This window comes from Haliotis rufescens, unplaced genomic scaffold (assembly GCF_023055435.1).
Source record: "Haliotis rufescens isolate VD_foot unplaced genomic scaffold, xgHalRufe1.0.p SCAF_24, whole genome shotgun sequence".
Taxonomy (NCBI): Eukaryota; Metazoa; Mollusca; class Gastropoda; order Lepetellida; family Haliotidae; genus Haliotis; species Haliotis rufescens.
Genome location: NW_025963935.1, coordinates 10,063,867 through 10,088,018, shown reverse-complemented (window position 1 = coordinate 10,088,018; position 24,152 = coordinate 10,063,867). Strand labels below are relative to the sequence as shown.

Genomic DNA, 24,152 nt, shown 5'->3' with positions numbered 1-24,152 from the left:
GTGTCTGGTACTGGGTGTTCTGGAAATAATATGGGAAAGTAATTGTGTGGTTCCTGCTTTCAGAGAGTTAGGTTAGTGAGCAACACACCCACACCCACACCCACAGACACATACACGCACTCACACACACACACACACACACACACACAGACACACACACACACACACACACATACACACACACACACACACACACACACACACACACACACACACACACACACACACACACACACACACACACACACACACTCACACACACACACTCACACTCTCTCACACATACACATACACACACTCACACACAAATACTCACACTCTCTCACACATACACATACATGCACTCACACACGCACTCACACTCTCTTACACACATATTCAGGTTTGCGAACACACACACGAGCACACGCACTCATACACACACTCACACACATATATACACCACATGCACTCACACTCTCTTACCCACAGATGCACAGATTCAGATTTACACACACACTCACACACATACGCACTCACATTCTCTCTTACACACAAATACAGATAACAGATTCGGATTCGCGAACACACACACACGCGCGCGCTCTCATACACACACACGCACGCACAAGCACTCACATATACACACACATACACGCACTCACACACACACGCACACGCACTCACACATACACACACACGCACACCCACCCACTCACATACATACACTCACAAACACCCAGACACACATGCACTCACATACACACCACTCACATACACACACACAAACACAAAAATACGCCCTCAGATACACACCCAGACACACATACAACACGCACGCGCGCACGCACGCACGCACGCACGCACGCACGCACACACACACACACACACACACACTACCCCCTCACCTCACACCCCACCCTCACCCCACCCCACCCCACACCCCGGAATATGAAATGGCCCGTCTCTCATTAATATAATTCTAATAGTATTTACTAGTCGCATTTTATCATTAGTCATACTAATCCTAATGGTCAATTTTCCCAGTTTATATTTAGTCCCGATTATGTACCCAAATAGATATACTGTCACCTAGTAGGACTTTGTTCACATGACAGACACACTTTTCCTCCTGAAGTTAGTTCCGTGTTTCTCGCACTGGTCACAGTTCACGTACGTGACATCTTCGAGGAAACATCGCCATCACACACTCAGGTAAGAGAGTATACTAGTAGGTGTGTTAGAGATGGGATGAGCCCATTGTAAAGCACAGACATAGTGTTGGTTAAAATCGACCAATAGCAAAAGATACAGACAAAGTTTTGTCATATTAACCTTTCGGAGTGAATTATTTAATTAATTGAAATTAATTGAATCTTCGCACTTCTCTCTTCAGTTTTGTGTCCATAGACGGTACACGATGTGAAAATCTTTGTTCGCATCTCAGATGCGTCCCCGATCATGTTCTATATAGACGACTCGTGAAGATCCGGGTTAGACCGGGATGGAGTGGCCTGGCTCGCTGACTTGGTTGTTGTCATCGTATCCCGATTGCCCGATGCTCATGATGACAATCACTGGATTGTCTGGTACAGATGCGAATATTTATATACCGTCGTCGAAAAGCTTTGATAATGCTGAGGGCGGTCTTAAACAAGAAACACACAAAGTGTATAAACGTCTACATTACTTTGGGATTGTTTGAAAGAAGTATTACAATAATTATAAGTTTTAGCAGTATAACGAGGGGTATAATTATGGGCCCTTGGAAAATAGATAGAAAACAACTGTTTGAGTGAGCTGAGGTTAACTGAGGTTCATTGGATAGTCAACAATGTGCGACGTTCTGCTTCGTAGCGGGGTATGAGGGATATATTCACCCGCGTTGAAGCCTGTTATCTTCATGGCGGGGTATGAAGGATTTATTTTCCCGCTCATAACGTGAACCAATTATATCTCAATATTCTGACTTGGAGATGAGATAAATACTTTTTGGTTATTTCCTTGGCATGAATATTCAACTGCTTATGTAACTTGCGTGGAAACAACCACAAGAAAGATATGGAGACCTTGTGACGGACAATGCAAGGTTGGAAGGGGAGGCTGTTCAGGTCATTTAGGAATAAGAAAAACTAAACGAGTAACAGGATGATGTCTGAATTATATTTGGCGTGACTATGTTCTAAATATGTAATTAAATACTTCTTCCTCGTCTGCTCCATGTTGGTATGTCCACACAATACCCATGCTCCATGTTGGTATGTCCACACAATACCCATGCTCCATGTTGGTATTGTTCACACAATACCCATGCTAGCTGCTGGTATGTCCACACAATACCCATGCACCATGTTGGTATGTCCACACAATACCCATGCTCCATGTTGGTATTGTTCACACAATACCCATGCTAGCTGCTGGTATGTCCACACAATACCCATGCACCATGTTGGTATGTCCACACAATACCCATGCTCCATGTTGGTATGTCCACACAATACCCATGCACCATGTTGGTATGTCCACACAATACCCATGTTCCATGTTGGTATGTCCACGCAATACCCATGCTCCATGTTCGTATGTCCACGCAATACCCATGCTCCATGTTCGTATGTCCAAACAATAACGATGCTAGCTGCTGGTATGTCCACACAATACTCATGCCCCATGTTGATATGTCCACACAATACCCATGCAAGCTGTTGATATGTCCACACAATACCAATGCTCCATGTTGGTATGTCCACACAATACCCATGCTCCATGTTGGTATGTCCACGCTCCATGTTGGTATGTCCACACAATACTCATGCTCCATGTTGGTATATCCACACAATACCCATGCAAGCTGTTGGTATGTCCACGCATTATCCATGCTAGCTGTTGGTATGTCCACACAATACTCATGCTAGCTATTGTTTTGTCCACACAATACTCATGCCCCATGTTGATGTGTCCACATAATACCCATGCAAGCTGTTGGTATGTCCACACAATACCCATGCTAGCTGTTGGTATGTCCACACAATACCCATGCTCCATGTTGGTATGTCCACGCTCCATGTTGGTATCTCCACACAATACTCATGCTCCATGTTAGTATATCCACACAATACCCATGCAAGCTGTTGGTATGTCCACGCAATACTCATGCTCCATGTTGGTATGTCCACACAATACTCATGCTCCATGTTGGTATGTCCACACAAAACCCATGCTCCATGTTAGTATGTCCACACAATACCCATGCAAGCTGTTGGTATGTCCACGCAATACTCATGCTCCATGTTGGTATGTCCACACAATACTCATGCTCCATGTTGGTATGTCCACACAAAACCCATGCTCCATGTTAGTATGTCCACACAATACCCATGCTCCATGTTGGTAAGTCCACATAATACTCATGCTCCATGTTAGTATGTCCACACAATACCCATGCTCCATGTTGGTATGTCCACCCAATACTCATGCTCCATGTTGGTATGTCCACACAAAACCCATGCTCCATGTTAGTATGTCCACACAATACCCATGCTCCATGTTGGTATGTCCACACAATACCCATGCTCCATGTTGGTATGTCCATACAATACCCATGCTCCATGTAGGTATGTCCACACAATACCCATGCACCATGTTGGTATGTCCACACAATACCCATGTTCCATGTTGGTATGTCCACGCAATACCCATGCTCCTTGTTGGTATGTCCACGCAATACCCATGCTCCATGTTCGTATGTCCAAACAATAACGATGCTAGCTGCTGGTATGTCCACGCAATACTCATGCTCCATGTTGGTATGTCCACACAATACTCATGCCCCATGTTGGTATGTCCACACAATGCTCATGCCCCATGTTGGTATGTCCACACAATACTCATGCCCCATGTTGGTATGTCCACACAATACCCATGCAAGCTGTTGGTATGTCCACACAATACCAATGCTCCATGTTGGTATGTCCACACATTACCCATGCTCCATGTTGGTATGTCCACGCTCCATGTTGGTATGTCCACACAATACTCATGCTCCATGTTGGTATATCCACACAATACCCATGCAAGCTGTTGGTATGTCAACGTATTATCCATGCTAGCTGTTGGTATGTCCACACAATACTCATGCTAGCTATTGTTATGTCCACACAATACTCATGTCCCATGTTGATATGTCCACACAATACCCATGCAAGCTGTTGGTATGTCCACACAATACCCATGCTAGCTGTTGGTATATCCACACAATACCCATGCTCCATGTTGGTATGTCCACGCTCCATGTTGGTATGTCCACACAATACTCATGCTCCATGTTGGTATATCCACACAATACCCATGCAAGCTGTTGGTATGTCCACGTATTATCCATGCTAGCTGTTGGTATGTCCACACAATACTCATGCTAGCTATTGTTATGTCCACACAATACTCATGTCCCATGTTGATATGTCCACACAATACCCATGCAAGCTGTTGGTATGTCCACACAATACCCATGCAAGCTGTTGGTATGTCCACACAATACCCAAGCTCCATCTTGGTATGTCCACACAATACCCATGCTCCATGTTGGTATGTCCACGCTCCATGTTGGTATGTCCACACAATACTCATGCTCCATGTTGGTATATCCACACAATACCCATGCAAGCTGTTGGTATGTCCACGTATTATCCATGCTAGCTGTTGGTATGTCCACACAATACTCATGCTAGCTATTGTTATGTCCACACAATACTCATGTCCCATGTTGATATGTCCACACAATACCCATGCAAGCTGTTGGTATGTCCACACAATACCCATGCTAGCTGTTGGTATGTCAACACAATACCCATGCTCCATGTTGGTATGTCCACGCTCCATGTTGGTATGTCCACACAATACTCATGCTCCATGTTGGTATGTCCATACAATACCCATGTTCCATGTTGGTATGTCCACGCAATACCCATGCTCCTTGTTGGTATGTCCACGCAATACCCATGCTCCATGTTCGTATGTCCAAACAATAACGATGCTAGCTGCTGGTATGTCCACGCAATACTCATGCTCCATGTTGGTATGTCCACACAATACTCATGCCCCATGTTGGTATGTCCACACAATGCTCATGCCCCATGTTGGTATGTTCACACAATACTCATGCCCCATGTTGGTATGTCCACACAATACCCATGCAAGCTGTTGGTATGTCCACACAATACCAATGCTCCATGTTGGTATGTCCACACAATACCCATGCTCCATGTTGGTATGTCCACGCTCCATGTTGGTATGTCCACACAATACTCATGCTCCATGTTGGTATATCCACACAATACCCATGCAAGCTGTTGGTATGTCAACGTATTATCCATGCTAGCTGTTGGTATGTCCACACAATACTCATGCTAGCTATTGTTATGTCCACACAATACTCATGCCCCATGTTGATATGTCCACACAATACCCATGCAAGCTGTTGGTATGTCCACACAATACCCATGCTAGCTGTTGGTATATCCACACAATACCCATGCTCCATGTTGGTATGTCCACGCTCCATGTTGGTATGTCCACACAATACTCATGCTCCATGTTGGTATATCCACACAATACCCATGCAAGCTGTTGGTATGTCCACGTATTATCCATGCTAGCTGTTGGTATGTCCACACAATACTCATGCTAGCTATTGTTATGTCCACACAATACTCATGTCCCATGTTGATATGTCCACACAATACCCATGCAAGCTGTTGGTATGTCCACACAATACCCATGCTAGCTGTTGGTATGTCCACACAATACCCAAGCTCCATCTTGGTATGTCCACACAATACCCATGCTCCATGTTGGTATGTCCACGCTCCATGTTGGTATGTCCACACAATACTCATGCTCCATGTTGGTATATCCACACAATACCCATGCAAGCTGTTGGTATGTCCACGTATTATCCATGCTAGCTGTTGGTATGTCCACACAATACTCATGCTAGCTATTGTTATGTCCACACAATACTCATGTCCCATGTTGATATGTCCACACAATACCCATGCAAGCTGTCGGTATGTCCACACAATACCCATGCTAGCTGTTGGTATGTCCACACAATACCCATGCTCCATGTTGGTATGTCCACGCTCCATGTTGGTATGTCCACACAATACTCATGCTCCATGTTGGTATATCCACACAATACCCATGCTCCATGTTCGTATGTCCACACGAAACCCATGCTCCATGTTGGTATGTCCACCCAATACTCATGCTCCATGTTGGTATGTCCACACAATACCCATGCTCCGTGTTGGTATGTCCACACAATACCCATGCTCCATGTTAGTATGTCCACACAATACCCATGCAAGCTGTTGGTATGTCCACGCAATACTCATGCTCCATGTTGGTATGTCCACACAATACTCATGCTCCATGTTGGTATGTCCACACAAAACCCATGCTCCATGTTAGTATGTCCACACAATACCCATGCTCCATGTTGGTAAGTCCACATAATACTCATGCTCCATGTTAGTATGTCCACACAATACCCATGCTCCATGTTGGTATGTCCACCCAATACTCATGCTCCATGTTGGTATGTCCACACAAAACCCATGCTCCATGTTAGTATGTCCACACAATACCCATGCTCCATGTTGGTATGTCCACACAATACCCATGCTCCATGTTGGTATGTCCATACAATACCCATGCTCCATGTAGGTATGTCCACACAATACCCATGCACCATGTTGGTATGTCCACACAATACCCATGTTCCATGTTGGTATGTCCACGCAATACCCATGCTCCTTGTTGGTATGTCCACGCAATACCCATGCTCCATGTTCGTATGTCCAAACAATAACGATGCTAGCTGCTGGTATGTCCACGCAATACTCATGCTCCATGTTGGTATGTCCACACAATACTCATGCCCCATGTTGGTATGTCCACACAATGCTCATGCCCCATGTTGGTATGTCCACACAATACTCATGCCCCATGTTGGTATGTCCACACAATACCCATGCAAGCTGTTGGTATGTCCACACAATACCAATGCTCCATGTTGGTATGTCCACACATTACCCATGCTCCATGTTGGTATGTCCACGCTCCATGTTGGTATGTCCACACAATACTCATGCTCCATGTTGGTATATCCACACAATACCCATGCAAGCTTTTGGTATGTCCACGTATTATCCATGCTAGCTGTTGGTATGTCCACACAATACTCATGCTAGCTATTGTTATGTCCACACAATACTCATGTCCCATGTTGATATGTCCCCACAATACCCATGCAAGCTGTTGGTATGTCCACACAATACCCATGCTAGCTGTTGGTATATCCACACAATACCCATGCTCCATCTTGGTATGTCCACGCTCCATGTTGGTATGTCCACACAATACTCATGCTCCATGTTGGTATATCCACACAATACCCATGCAAGCTGTTGGTATGTCCACGTATTATCCATGCTAGCTGTTGGTATGTCCACACAATACTCATGCTAGCTATTGTTATGTCCACACAATACTCATGTCCCATGTTGATATGTCCACACAATACCCATGCAAGCTGTTGGTATGTCCACACAATACCCATGCAAGCTGTTGGTATGTCCACACAATACCCAAGCTCCATCTTGGTATGTCCACACAATACCCATGCTCCATGTTGGTATGTCCACGCTCCATGTTGGTATGTCCACACAATACTCATGCTCCATGTTGGTATGTCCACACAATACCCATGCAAGCTGTTGGTATGTCCACGTATTATCCATGCTAGCTGTTGGTATGTCCACACAATACTCATGCTAGCTATTGTTATGTCCACACAATACTCATGTCCCATGTTGATATGTCCACACAATACCCATGCAAGCTGTTGGTATGTCCACACAATACCCATGCTAGCTGTTGGTATGTCAACACAATACCCATGCTCCATGTTGGTATGTCCACGCTCCATGTTGGTATGTCCACACAATACTCATGCTCCATGTTGGTATGTCCACACAATACCCATGTTCCATGTTGGTATGTCCACGCAATACCCATGCTCCTTGTTGGTATGTCCACGCAATACCCATGCTCCATGTTCGTATGTCCAAACAATAACGATGCTAGCTGCTGGTATGTCCACGCAATACTCATGCTCCATGTTGGTATGTCCACACAATACTCATGCCCCATGTTGGTATGTCCACACAATTCTCATGCCCCATGTTGGTATGTTCACACAATACTCATGCCCCATGTTGGTATGTCCACACAATACCCATGCAAGCTGTTGGTATGTCCACACAATACCAATGCTCCATGTTGGTATGTCCACACAATACCCATGCTCCATGTTGGTATGTCCACGCTCCATGTTGGTATGTCCACACAATACTCATGCTCCATGTTGGTATATCCACACAATACCCATGCAAGCTGTTGGTATGTCAACGTATTATCCATGCTAGCTGTTGGTATGTCCACACAATACTCATGCTAGCTATTGTTATGTCCACACAATACTCATGCCCCATGTTGATATGTCCACACAATACCCATGCAAGCTGTTGGTATGTCCACACAATACCCATGCTAGCTGTTGGTATATCCACACAATACCCATGCTCAATGTTGGTATGTCCACGCTCCATGTTGGTATGTCCACACAATACTCATGCTCCATGTTGGTATATCCACACAATACCCATGCAAGCTGTTGGTATGTCCACGTATTATCCATGCTAGCTGTTGGTATGTCCACACAATACTCATGCTAGCTATTGTTATGTCCACACAATACTCATGTCCCATGTTGATATGTCCACACAATACCCATGCAAGCTGTTGGTATGTCCACACAATACCCATGCTAGCTGTTGGTATGTCCACACAATACCCAAGCTCCATCTTGGTATGTCCACACAATACCCATGCTCCATGTTGGTATGTCCACGCTCCATGTTGGTATGTCCACACAATACTCATGCTCCATGTTGGTATATCCACACAATACCCATGCAAGCTGTTGGTATGTCCACGTATTATCCATGCTAGCTGTTGGTATGTCCACACAATACTCATGCTAGCTATTGTTATGTCCACACAATACTCATGTCCCATGTTGATATGTCCACACAATACCCATGCAAGCTGTCGGTATGTCCACACAATACCCATGCTAGCTGTTGGTATGTCCACACAATACCCATGCTCCATGTTGGTATGTCCACGCTCCATGTTGGTATGTCCACACAATACTCATGCTCCATGTTGGTATATCCACACAATACCCATGCTCCATGTTCGTATGTCCACACAAAACCCATGCTCCATGTTGGTATGTCCACCCAATACTCATGCTCCATGTTGGTATGTCCACACAATACCCATGCTCCGTGTTGGTATGTCCACACAATACCCATGCTCCATGTTGGTATGTCCACCCAATACTCATGCTCCGTGTTGGTATGTCCACACAATACTCATGCTCCATGCTGGTATGTCCACACAATACTCATGCTCCATGCTGGTATGTCCACACAATACCCATGCTCCATGTTGGTATGTCCACACAAAACCCATGCTCTATGCTGGTATGTCCACACAATACCCGTGCTAGCTGCTGGTATGTCCACGCAATACCCATGCTAGCTGTTGGTATGTCCATGCTCCATGTTAGTATGTCCACACAATACTCATGCTCCATGTTGGTATGTCCACCCAATACTCATGCTCCATGTTGGTATGTCCACACAAAACCCATGCTCCATGTTGGTATGTCCACACAAAACCCATGCTCCATGTTGGTATGTCCACACAATACCCATGCTCCGTGTTGGTATGTCCACACAATACCCATGCTCTATGTTGGTATATCCGCACTATACCCATGCTCCATGTTGGTATGTCCACCCAATACTCATGCTCCGTGTTGGTATGTCCACACAATACTCATGCTCCATGCTGGTATGTCCACACAATACTCATGCTCCATGCTGGTATGTCCACACAATACCCATGCTCCATGTTGGTATGTCCACACAAAACCCATGCTCTATGCTGGTATGTCCACACAATACCCGTGCTAGCTGCTGGTATGTCCACGCAATACCCATGCTAGCTGTTGGTATGTCCATGCTCCATGTTAGTATGTCCACACAATACTCATGCTCCATGTTGGTATGTCCACCCAATACTCATGCTCCATGTCTGTATGTCCACACAAAACCCATGCTCCATGTTGGTATGTCCACACAAAACCCATGCTCCATGTTGGTATGTCCACACAATACCCATGCTCCGTGTTGGTATGTCCACACAATACCCATGCTCTATGTTGGTATATCCGCACTATACCCATGCTCCATGTTGGTATGTCCACACAATACCCATGCTCCATGTTGGTATGTCCCCACAATACCCATGCTCCGTGTTTGTATGTCCATACAATACCCATGCTAGCTGCTGGTATGTCCGCACAATACCGAAGCAGTAACGGAACAATGTCATGAATATTAACTTTACTGGATGAGATTGTAATGATATTTCTCACATATGATGAACTCATCTAATAATGAGGTACATCCCTCGCCACTTGATAATGACTCACGTAAAAGAATATTGCTGAGTGCGACGTTAACCAGAAAGAAACAAACAGGATCGTGTGGTATTCCACTTAGATTTCCAGGCTTTTGGGGTGTTTTGCCTGTGTGGTTATTGCTTAACGCCGCACTCAGCAATATTAAAGCTGTATAACGGCGTGTCATAACTAATCAAATCTGAACAAGACAATCTAATGATTGACAATCTTAGCATCGATTCACATCATGAGGATTCCAGAATCCTTACCTTCGGGTTCGACGACTATGCTTGTCGTAAAAGGCGACTAACGGGATCGGGTGGTCAGGCTCGCTGACTTGGTTGATGCATGTCATCGATCCCAATTGCGACGTTAAACCCCATTTCACCTCATTTTTCACAACACATACACATACTTCTTTTACTGGTTATTCTTACACTACTCTATACTGGTTAGACCTGTGAAAATCCGGGATAGAATAGGGCTTTTGCAACCCATGCTTGCTGTAAAAAGCGACTCTGTCGTCGTAAGAGGCGGCCAACGGGATCGGGTGATCAGGCTCGCTGACTTGAAGCATGTCATCGATCCCAATTGCATGGATCCATGCTCATGATATTAATCACTGGATTGCCTGGCCCAGACACGATTGTTTACAGACCGCCGTCATATAACTGGAATATTGCTGAGTGCGGCGTAAAACAACCAACCAACCAACCTTCGGGTTCACGTCAACATCTGTGATAATCCAGCATTATTACGGTTGTTTTAAGTAATCGATTCTGGACCAGAAACACCAGTGATTGATATTATGAACAACGTCACTGAACCTGACCATTCGATCCATTTACACGCTTACAACTGTTCGCATAGGTTAACGGGGGCGGACTTTACCCAGACTTCTGGATACCCGTAAAGATCCGGGTCAGAATAGGTCTTCAGCAACTCCTGCTTGCCCTAAAAGGCGACTATGCTTGTCGTAAGAGACGACTAACGGGATCGGGTAGTCAGGCTCGTTGACATGGTTCATGCATTTAATCGTATCCTAATTGCGTAGATCGGTGCTCATGATATCAATCACTGGATTGTCTGGTCCAGACTCGATAATTTACATACCGCCGCCCTTCAGATGGACTATTGCTGAGTGCGGCGTTAAACAACAAACAAACAAACAGGGAAGAAATCTTGAAAGGTTCCACAGTTTATTCTAGTATGGGACATTTGGTGTCCGACGTTGTGTCTAAAGTATTGCAAAAGTTAGGTAAATACGTTTATTCAATTGAATTAAACCTATTGTATCGTTTTTGGCACAGTCGAACATCGATTCAAAAGTTTATTATTCCGCATTTGATAACATGTTACATGTTATCCTGGTATTTTCTTTCCTTCTCAACATAGCGATCTCAAGTATATTGATTGTGTGTACAAGGTACTAAATAAATGGATTAGAAAGAAAACGCCTTTCCGTTTGTCGACAATGCCTTGTGACATTGTGAACGCCTTTCCGTTTGTCGACAATGCCCTGTGATCACAAATTAACTAGTTCCTGAATGATAAGGAAACTATGCTTTCCGGGTGGGTCGGTCAGGTACCCCTGAACACACATGTCATATTCTTCCACCCTGAGGAAGAGGCTCCATCACTAAGATGCCAGCAATTAATTTTCCTGATGAGGGACCGAAAAAATTGGTCGTAAGAGGCGATTAACGGCATCGGGTTGTCGGACTCACGGACTTGAACGATGCAGGTCATCATATCCCAGTTGCGAAGATCGATTCGAAACAAATTGACGAGATACTTAAGATAAGAAAACGAAGTGAAGATGAACTCGAATAATTAAGATATCCTTTTACTGTCTCCCAGCTGCTGTCCTCAGAAACATGATGACCCCAACCCTTAACATCCTTCTGAGTGTCGCTGCCATCTACTTCGTTCAGCGTATAACCGGTGAGAGATAGCCCCCCCCCCCCCATCTCTTTCTCTCTCTCTCTCTCTCTCTCGCCCTCTCTCTGTCTCTCTCTCGCCCCTCTCTCTCTCTCGCCCCTCTCTCTCTTTGTCTCTCTCTCTCGCCCTCTCTCTTTGTCTCTCTCGCCCTCTCTCTTTGTCTCTCTCTCTCTTTGTCTCTCTCTCGCCTCTCACTCTTTGTCTCTCTCTCGCCCTCTCTCTTTGTCTCTATCTCGCCCTCTCCCTTTGTCTCTCTCTCGCCCCTCTCTCTTTGTCTGTCTCTCTCCCCTCTCTCTTTGTCTGTCTCTCTCTCTTTGTCTCTCTCTCGCCCCTCTCTCTCTTTGTCTCTCTCTCTCTTTGTCTCTCTCTCGCCCTCTTTCTTTGTCTCTCTCGCCCCTCTCTTTGTCTGTCTCTCTCCCCTCTCTCTTTGTCTGTCTCTCTCTCTCTCTTTGTCTCTCTCTCTCCTCTCTCTCTTTGTCTCTCTCTCGCCTCTCTCTCTTTGTCTCTCTCTCTCGCCCTCTCTTTGTCTCTCTCTCGCCCCCCTCTCTCTCTCTCTCGCCCCTCTCTCTCTTTGTCTCTCTCTCTCGCCCTCTTTCTTTGTCTCTCTCTCGCCCCCCTCTCTCTCTGTCTGTCTCTCTACCCTCTCCCTTTGTCTGTCTGTCTCTCTCTCTTTGTCTCTCTCTCGCCTCTCTCTTTGTCTCTCTCTCTCTCTCTTTGTCTCTCTCTCGCCCTTTCTCTTTGTCTCCCTCTCGCCCCTCTCTCTCTTTGTCTCTCTCTCGCCCCTCTCTCTCTTTGTCTCTCTCTCTCTCGCCCTCTCTTTGTCTCTCTCTCGCCCCCTCTCTCTCTCTCTCGCCCCTCTCTCTCTCGCCCCTCTCTCTCTTTGTCTCTCTCTCTCTCGCTCTCTCTTTGTCTCTCTCTCGCCCCTCTCTCTTTGTCTGTCTCTCTCCCCTCTCTTTGTCTGTCTCTCTATCTCTCTTTGTCTCTCTCTCGCCCCTCTCTCTTTGTCTCTATCACGCCCCTCTCTCTCTTTGTCTCTCTCTCTCTCGCCCCTCTCTCTCTTTGTCTATCCCTCGCCCCTCTCTCTTTGTCTCTCTCTCCCGCCCCTCTCTCTTTGTCTGTCTCTCGCCCATTTCTCTCTTTGTCTCTCTCTTTGTCTCTCTCTTGTCCGCTATCTCTCTTTCTCCCCCCCCCCCCCCCCCCCCCTCTCTCTCTTTCTCTCTCGCTCAAATTACAATTAACATTGTGTCGTCAGACTTGTTTACCATTATCAACCTTTTCACTATTCAAGATTGTCCAGCTTGATTCCTTCTAGAGCTACATGCCACATGTAAGTTTCGCTTGTTTTCATTGTACTATGGAACTTGATGCCTAAATTACTGAATAAACTGTCTGTCTGTCTGTCTGTCTCTCTGATATATAGTGATGATGAAGATGATAACTCGAATTATATGGATGGTGGATAGGTGAACACTATAAACAACACAATGATACCAATAATCAGAAGCATCTTTTGACTTTTCAGCAATTCCATGTCCCCAAGTGGCTATCTGGGAGTCACATTATTCTATGGTTGGATACCATAAGAATCTATCTGGATTTGTATGGGTTCATCCCAGAGACAACCAATTTGTCGTGACATGCAACCCCGTCTGTAGTGGAACTTCAACCTACAGCGCTACTTACAATGAAACACAGTCTACCCTGACTATTGACAGAATCTCAGTGTATGATTCCGGGTTTTGGCGGATCAAAGACGCAAATGTAAACATATATACTGATATATGTAATCTGACGACAGCAAGTGAGTTTGAAGTTAATCATTATTTGGGAAATGTTACTTTTTATCTCAAGTTCTTCTATTTTATTGGTTACAAAAATGGGTATTTTTATCTATTGTGGGTTTTCTCTCGCTTGGGTTTAGAATGTTGTTTTATTTAGACCAGATGCATAATCATAATAGACTCACTGAAGATCGTAGACATACATGTGTTTAAATACCACGCATAACAATGATATAAGTTGTACCGTTTGGTTTTAACGGTATTTCAATGTCCTTTCCATCAATATTTTGTCTACTCTGTTTTTCCACCTCCATTTATCAATTAAAACCCTAATTATGTGTTACATAGTACGTGTTTGTGATAGATATACTCCTTGCATTTACTTCAGGGTGTGAAAATACGTACAACACATGACTATAAGTAGGATCATTCTAAACTGCATGGCAAATGAAACTAAAGTCTTGAGTGAGTGAGTTTGATTTTACGCCGCTTTTAGCAACATTCCAGCAATATCACGGTGGGGGACACCAGAAATGGGCTTCACACACTGTACCCGTGTCGGAATCGAACCCGGATCTTCGGCGTGATGAGCCAACGCTTTAACCACTAGGCTACCCGACCGCCCGTTAAGCCTATAACCCTTATGTTTGATTGTGACTTAAACAGAAACAAACAAGAAATGGTTATTCAATGAGGATGTATTTAATAGGGGTATCGGGGAAACGGTGGCCCTAGTCGTTTACGGTGCCGCAGTTCGCTGTTCTGAGTGGCAACCTATTATTATGGGTTCGAATCCGGGTTCGCCGCAATTGTTCCTAGGTTTGTGAGCTCCATACCCGTGCTCGTGGGTTTCACTGAGACCAGCATCACTTGGGGTTTTCCTCCCACATAAAGCTGGAATACTGATCAAAGCGGCGTTGAACCCAACTCACTCACTCACTCACTGATATGGGTATCCTAGTTATAATTTGGACCTTAAGTTTTGCAGTGTTTCGGCGACTGTTTTCACTAAGTAACCTTCTGATAATGGCTGTAATTTTTGGTTAAATTCAGTCTGGGGCGGTCGGGAAGCCTAGTGGTTAAAGCGTTCGCTCGTCACGCCGAAGACCCGGATTTGATTCCCGACATGTGTACAATGTGTGAAGCCAATTTCTGGTGTCCCCCGCCGTGATATTGCTGGAATATTGTTAAAACCATTCTCACTCACTCACCTATATTAAAGGTTATGATCTTAAAAAGGTATTATTTTTAAAATATAACCCTGTCATTCTGAAGGAAATGTTAGACTAAATAGAATCTGCTCATGGCTTTTTTACCCTCATAAAACACTTAGCAAATCTTTAAAGCATATTAGACATTTATTGTGCATCTAAATACATTTAATGTTGAACATTTTATCATCCACTGTGTGTTGTGATAGTTTAAGTAAATATTCTTGTATTGAAGATGTTTTCAAATAGGAATTTCAACTGTTGACCAATCCGTTTTGAATAAAATATAATATTGTGTAAACCATATATTTCAAAAGCTTGTATATCTATGTATGTTCGTTGATGCAGTAATGCCTGCATATGTTATTGGCCGTGATATTGCTCGAATAACCATACTCACTCAGGCAAATCCAATCTTCAAGTGTATACTTTACTTTGTCCGGCACTGTACATGCATTACTATATTTAGCGGTTAACATTCCAGATCTGCCTACTTGCAACATTAGCAGTGATCTGGATCCACTTTCCCTGGAACTCGGGACAGACCTCTCTATAACAGTGAACATCAAGAACTACTCCTGTTCGGACCAAGCCGGGTTTGACCTTACCACTGGTGACGTCACCGAGACGTTGCTGCGAAATGATAAAGCTGCACTCAACACAAATGAGGTCCTATACAGCACCGTGAACGTTACATTGACACGGCTCGGGGACGTCCGGCTCAACTTCACCTGCCTCGACACCAGCTGGGAGCTTGACTGTGGTGGAGTAAGACAGTTGTTAAAGAGTGAGTAGTTCTGGCATATGTAGAGATCATGATGTCAGCCACTGGATTGTCTGGTCCAGACTGGAGTATTTACAGATCGCCGTCATATAGCTGGAATATTGCTCAGTGCGGCGTTAAACAACAAGGCAACCAACCAACCAACCATTTGTAGAGATCATGATGTCAATCACTGGATTGTCTGGTCCAGACTGGAGTATTTACAGATCGCCGTCATATAGCTGGAATATTGCTCAGTGCGGCGTTAAACAACCAACCAACCATTTGCGTGAATCATGATGTCAATCACTGGATTGTCTGGTCCAGACTCGATTATTTACAGACCGCCGTCATATAGCTGAAATATTGCTGAATCAGGCGTTAAACAACCAACCAACCAACCATTTGCGTAGATCATGATGTAAGTCACTGGATTGTCTGGTCAAGATTCGATTGTTTACAGACGCCATCATAAAGCTGTGTTTTCACATCCATGAAGTATAATGACAATGCATCTATCGTGTGTCATGTGGTATATGATATATCATTTACTTGTTTATAATTAACGCCACACTTAGCAATACTCCATCTATTTGGAACCCGCGAAGATCCGGGGTAGAATAGGTCTTTAGCAATCCATGCTTGCAGTGAACGGGATTGGGTGGTCAGGCTCGCGGACTTGTTTCAAACATGTCATCGATCTCAATTGCGTGGATCGAGGCTCATGTTGTCAATCACTGGATTGTCTGGTCCAGACACGATTATTTACCCGGCGTTAAACAACGAACAAACAGACATAACAAACAAACAAAATAATTGCGTCTGGACCAGACAATCCAATGACTGCTATATATAATAGTCAGCGAGCCAGTCCACCGGATCACGTTGGTCGCCTCTTATGACAAGCATGGGTTACTGAAGATCGCGTCTAACCCTGATCTTCATGGGGTAATTGATATATGATCGATGTCTAAATTCATGCAAACCCCAGTTTGGAAGATTTCTGTTCTTATCAGAAGATTACATAGTTTTTCAATGACATGTAAAACAAATGTAAAAAAGAGAAAATTTAATAAAATCTACCAACAGGCCCGCCATCATGCAACATCAGCAGCGATGTAGAAACGGACGACCTTGACCTTGGTACAGAGGTGACCCTCTCAGTGGATATCAGGAACTACTACTGCTCCAACCAGGCGGAGTTCAACCTCACCACCGGCAGCGCCAAGGAGGTGCTGCTAGCTAGGCATGGCGTGGAGGACATTTCAAGCGCCTTCCCAAACACAACTTTCAACGCCACAGATGAGAGATTCGGAAAAGTTCTTGTCAAGTTTTCCTGTGATAACTACAACGAGGACCTGATCTGTGGCGGCGTCAAGGAACTTGTTAAAAGTCAGTACGCCTAACACTCATTTCCTTTAAAACTAAAGAGACCGCCTCTGTGGTCTAGTGGTAGAGCGTCCGCCCGGAGAGCCTGAAGGTGCGGGGTTCGATTCCCGGCCGCGTCAAAATACCGTACTTGTTGTTACCCTGTCTGACGCACGGCATTAAGGGGCTAAAACAAGGACTGCTCGGTTAGGAGTCAGTATACTGTGTCCGAGTGGGGTATTCATGTTAAACTGCGGCACGGTGTCTCAGTGGGCTAGCACTATAAATCGGCATCAATCCGGGCTAGAACAAGTAGCCACACACACGTGCATGCACGTCGCTATGTAAGTGCGATATTCTTGGAAGCCTCGTTAAACCCTATTTCACCTCACCTTGAAACTATAGAAACTATCCCAATCTCAAGGTGTAAATGTTCCGCTACTCCTATCCATGGGATATGTGGCTTTAACAATTGTCAACAACCTTTACATCAAGCTTCGTTTGTTTGTTTGCTTATTTGTTGTTTTCAACGCTTTATGACAGCGGGCTGTAATTAGTCCAGTGACACCTTGAGCACCAATCTACTCAACTGGGACACGATGACATGCATCAACCGCATCAGTGAGCTCAACCACTCGACCGTTCGTCGCCTCTTGCGGTGACCCTCGGTTTGTGAAGACCAGTACTAACCAGGATAGCAAAGGGGGCGCAGCCGGTTTCGTAGCGGACTGGGTAGGGACGTAACTCAGTGGTGTTTTGTTTGTTTGTTTGTTTGTTTAACGCCACACTCAGCAATAGTCCAGCTATATGACGGCGGTCTGTAAATAATCGAGTCTGGACCAGACAATCCAGTGATTAATATCATGAGCATCGATCCACACATTTGGGATCGATGACATGCATCAACCAAGTCAGCGAGCCTGACCACCCGATCCCGTTAGTCGCCTCTTACGACAAGCATAGTCGCCTTTTACGGCAAGCATGGGTTGCTGAAGACCTATTCTACCCCGGATCTTCACGGGTCAACTCAGTGGTGTAGCAACTAGGAGATAAACGAGGTGTTTCATCATCGGCTCAATGTGTTGAAAAAAGTTCTGTCTTACTGACTCACTACAGCATGTTGTAAATAGTATTATTCATTTACTTCTTACTCCAGCATGCTGTCAATAGTATTATTCATTTACTTCTTACTTCAGCATGCTGTCAATAGTATTATTCATTTACTTCTTACTTCAGCATGCTGTCAATAGTATTATTCATTTACTTCTTACTTCAGCATGTTGTAAATAGCATTGTTCATTCATTTCTTACTTCAGCATGTTGTAAATAGCATTGTTCATTTAGTTCTTACTTCAGCATGTCGTCAATAATATCATTCATCTACTTCCAACTTCAGCATGTTGTCAGTATTATTATTCATTTACTTCTTACTTCAGCATGTTGTCAATAATATAATTCATTTACTTCTTGTTTCCGCATGTTGTAAATATTATTATTATGGACTTCTTACTTCAGCGTGTTGTCAATAATGTTTCTTTGTCTATTTCACAATGCAGAAACTAATAACAATTCTTTCTATGTATTACAGTGTCTAAATAATTGTCTTCTAAGTCTCATTTTTATGTGGTGCATAGACAAAATTGATGCGATCCTTCAGAATCTGTAGACTCACAATAAACGACATATCCTTTCATACAGCAGTCGAACAAGATGCTAAAATCAGCTGACTCTGGCTGCAAATGTTTTGCTTGGGATCTGTGTAATATGAGTGCTCCAGCGAGACTATTTGATTACAATGTTCCTGGGTGCCGTTGTCCAAAATAAACCTTAGCGCTACGACTGTCGTAAGTCTATGTTAAAGGATGGAACTTACGATGGCCTTAGCGCTACGACTGTCGTACGTCTATGTTAAAGAATGGGACGTAAGCTCGCCTTAGCGCTACGACTGTCGTACGGCTATGTTAAAGGATGGGACTTACGCTCGCCTTAGCGCTACGACTGTCGTACGTCTATGTTAAAGGATGGGACGTACGCTCGCCTTAGCGCTACGACTGTCGTAAGTCTATGTTAAAGGATGGGACGTACGCTCGCCTTAGCGCTTCGAATGTCGTACGTCGATGTTAAAGGATGGGACGTACGCTCGCCTTAGCGCTTCGACTGTCGTACGTCGATGTTAAAGGATGGGACGTACGCTCGCCTTAGCGCTACGACTGTCGTACGTCTATGTTAAAGGATGGGACTTACGCTCGCCTTAGCGCTACGACTGTCGTAAGTCTATGTTAAAGGATGGGACTTACGCTCGCCTTAGCGCTACGACTGTCGTACGTCTATGTTAAAGGGTGTACCGTACGCTCGCCTTAGCGCTACGACTGTCGTACGTTTATGTTAAAGGATGGGACTTACGCTCGCCTTAGCGCTACGACTGTCGTACGTCTATGTTAAAGGGTGGGACGTACGCTCGCCTTAGCGCTACGACTGTCGTACGTCTATGTTAAAGGGTGGGACCTACGCTCGCCTTAGCGCTACGACTGTCGTACGTCTATGTTAAAGGGTGGGACCTACGCTCGCCTTAGCGCTACGACTGTCGTACGTCTATTTTAAAGGATGGGACGTACGCTCGCCTTAGCGCTACGACTGTCGTACGTCTATGTTAAAGGATGGGACTTACGCTCGCCTTAGCGCTACGACTGTCTTACGTCTATGTTAAAGGATGGGACGTACGCTCGCCTTAGCGCTACGACTGTCCTAAGTCTATGTTAAAGGATGGGACTTACGCTCGCCTTAGCGCTACGACTGTCGTACGTCTATGTTAAAGGGTGTACCGTACGCTCGCCTTAGCGCTACGACTGTCGTACGTTTATGTTAAAGGATTGGACTTACGCTCGCCTTAGCGCTACGACTGTCGTACGTCTATGTTAAAGGGTGGGACGTACGCTCGCCTTAGCGCTACGACTGTCGTACGTCTATGTTAAAGGGTGGGACCTACGCTCGCCTTAGCGCTACGACTGTCGTACGTCTATGTTAAAGGGTGGGACCTACGCTCGCCTTAGCGCTACGACTGTCGTACGTCTATGTTAAAGGGTGGGACCTACGCTCGCCTTAGCGCTACGATCGCTTTGTACAACGACACCCAGGTGTACAATAAAATGTCATGGTTACACTTTATAAGGACAAGTTGCTAATGTTCGCATTTTCATTCTGACTGTGCACACATTCCTTAAGCTTCTGATTTTTATATGTTTTTGTAAAGACAAAGCTTCAGTCAACTTCAGTTTATGGACGATCAGATCGTTTTTTACTATATATAAATACTTACCTAACTTGAGACCGAAAGTGGGTCCCCGGGTAAGGTCGGGTAAGGGGGGTCGGGTACCCGTGTAGAAAATTTCGACTCGTCCCAACCGTAATACATGTCTACTTTTTATTCATCAGACATTATGTCTAATAAATGTTATTATACCATAAACAGTTATCAGTCGGCAAATGATTTTAAATGTCATGTATCTCTATGATAAACATGAATTGAATCTTGTGAATTATATCTTTGTGTTCCGAATTTACTATTGTTTAAAAATAAAATGAAAAATCAAAATGTGATTTTCCTAACATAAGGTCTGTTTGTCACATATATCTTATAATCTTACATACTCGAACAATTACAGGCGTTAAACAGCATTCACTCGCTTTCTTTACTCTTGTTTGTTGTTTACGTTGTACAGCATAGCAAGAAACTACGGTCTATACGAGTTGCACAGTGGCAATCCACCATTGTTGTTACATATACAGTGTACTGATGCTCATAATATCAGTCACTGGATTGTTTAGTCCAGACACGATTAGTTACAGACCGCCGTCATGTAGCTGGAATATTGCTGACTGCGGCGTAAAAAACAAACAAATAAACAAACCTAAACTGATTGGTCCTTTGTCGCGTTATACCCATACACAATACGACGTCAATATGTTGATGTTACGTCACAAATGTTCCCGTTTGCACTTTGAGTACCATACTGAGAGTCTAATTGTGGTCAGAAGATGAATCGTGTCACACACAAATATTATTCGTCGAATTGCGTTCCTGTACACCATTCGGTCTCGTCCTGCACGAGCACAGTCCGCTCGTAAAATCTCTCATGACGCACAGTAAAAAGACTCTGTTGGTGAGAGAGTTTTTCAGGTTGGAAGACTTGATTGAGTGAGTGAGTTGGTTTTAACGCCGCTTTTAACAGTATTCCAGTTATATCGCGGCGTGTCAGCTTAATATGGGAGGAAAGCCCGAAGTGATGCAGTTCTCAGACGTTTACCACTTCGGTGAAACCCACGAGCACGGGTATGGTGCTGACAAACCTAGAAACATGGGGGCGAACCGGGATTCGAACCTACAATCATAGGTTTCTGGCGTGCCCAAGGGACGCAACTCTGCACAGCGAATCGCGGCGCCTGGGCCACTCGGGCACCCGAAAGAGTTGATTGAAGGGACTATGTAAAATTATGTTTTCGTCTGATTATTGTACAATGGTTGCCTCACATGTAACATGAGTGAGTATTGTTTTACGCCGCTTTTAGCAATATTTCAGCAATATCACGATGGGGGACACCAGAAATGGGCTTCACATTGTACCATTGTGGGGAATAGAACCCGGGTCTTCGGTGCGACGAGCGAACGCTTTAACCACTGGGCTACCCCAAGTAACGCGTGATATCATTAACTCGGGGACTCTTGAGATTAGGCTGCTCATGAAGGGTAACTTGTATTTTGGTCAAAAACAAAAACAATCTACTCACTTTTCAAATACAAATCAATACACCTTTTAAAAATGCATTAGCGGGTTAAAACAAACTCTCCCACCTTTGAATACTAACTGTGATGAAACAATAAATGTACTATTTGTCATCAGATACATCCAGCCTAACCGACACAACCACAACAGCTGGAAGCCCTGCCCAAGACCCTGATGTTCCTGTAGCCCTCATTGCTGGTGTCTGTGCTGGTGTGCTTGTGCTGGTCGTCATCGTGGTCGTCGTTGTACTGAACCGCCGGAAAATCACAGCTGTTGCCAGAAAGTACATAGTCACCCGAAAGACACAACATAGTCAGTTTGAGGACGGACTGGAGAGCTCCACAAGTGAACCAACCCTTGACATAAAAGATAATGTGGCTTTCGATGAAATCAAGCTAGACAATGTTGAAAAGGTTGCAGACAGCGAACATGAATGATGACACATAACGTTCCCATATTCTTATAACAAGGGTCTTCAGCAACCCATGCTTGCCTTAAAGGACGACAATGCTTGTCGTAAGAGGCGACTAACGGGATCGGGTGGTCAGGCTCGCTGACTTGGTCGATACATGTCATATCGATCCCATACTGCGTGGATCGATGCTCATGATGTCAATCACTGGATTATCTGGTCCAGACTCGATTATTTACAGACCGCCGTCATATAGCTGGAATATTGCTGAGTTCGGCTTTAAACAACAACTAACCTAACCTAACCTATAATACGGGAGAAATTGTCAGTTTGTATTTTTGTTAGTTTGAGAGAGAGAAAGAAAGAGAGAGATAGATAGAGAGAGAGAGAGAGATAGATAGAGATAGAGAAAGAGAGAGATAGAGAGAGAGAGATAGAGAGATAGAGAGAGAGATAGAGAGAGAAATAGAGAGAAAGAGATAGAGAGAGAGAGATAGAGAGAAAGAGAGATAGGGACAGAGAGAGAGAGAAAGAGAGAGAGAGAAAGTGAGAGAGAGCATAAATGAGGGTTCAGGTACATTTAGTTTAGGTTGCACATTTTGAGAGAGGGAGGAATAAAACAAATTGGATTGATTGGTGGATTGATTTGTTTGAAGAATAGGGGGATGATGTAAATACAATAGAAAAGGTAGGAAAAGTAAGTGTGTATGATACACTTGTAATATCATCGCTGTCTGTAGCATATGTGTGGATGGTGGATATGAAAGACAAATCGTAATCTTGAGTTTTCAAAACAAGAACTGTAGTTTCTGGTCATCTGTGGATGTAGAAAACTTCTGAGGGGAATAATTGAATACTATATATATGCAGCGATATACTTGTTTCATACTGTAGATACTATTTATATGTTGTGTGTTAAGTATGTACCCCAATCCCTTTCACAGCCAAGTCCATCGTACTTCCCATACTTGAACACAGACTTACGACAATCGTAGCGATTAGATCGCTGTGTGGAATAGTCATCACATTCTCATGATCATAATTTAGTCTTTTCAAAATACATAAACAAAAACGTCTCTCTTGTTTGTGAAGAGTTTAAGTGTATGACTGTTTACTGTGCTCGGAGATGAAGATATGTTGTATGTGGTTATGATTGATAAAGGAAAACAATTTGAGATGACAATGTCAACGCGTTTATCATCACTTTCTAGTCATCAATAAATTTACGTCACAGTTGATTTTGCCTTTGAATACATATCAGGCCCCCATCAAAGTACTGTCAGTCACTGAGTTTTCTATATGTTTATGAATGTATG

The 24,152-nt window shown here is 44.2% G+C and overlaps 1 protein-coding gene across 2 annotated transcripts; it reads left to right on the top strand.

Annotated features, from left to right (window-relative positions):
* The first annotated feature begins 1,103 nt into the window (after nucleotides 1-1,103).
* On the top strand, nucleotides 1,104-23,246 carry LOC124120449. Of its 2 annotated transcripts, XM_046483271.2 has the most exons (6): nucleotides 1,104-1,194; nucleotides 12,440-12,523; nucleotides 14,043-14,321; nucleotides 15,997-16,299; nucleotides 17,365-17,667; nucleotides 22,542-23,246. In XM_046483271.2, the coding sequence occupies exons 2-6, from the start codon at nucleotides 12,457-12,459 to the stop codon at nucleotides 22,859-22,861; spliced, it is 1,272 nt and encodes a 423-aa protein (XP_046339227.2). In that variant the 5' UTR covers nucleotides 1,104-1,194; nucleotides 12,440-12,456; the 3' UTR covers nucleotides 22,862-23,246. The 2 variants fall into 2 exon arrangements, with proteins under 2 accessions (XP_046339227.2, XP_048258110.1); XM_048402153.1 differs by lacking the exon at nucleotides 14,043-14,321.
* Nucleotides 23,247-24,152: the final 906 nt, after the last annotated feature.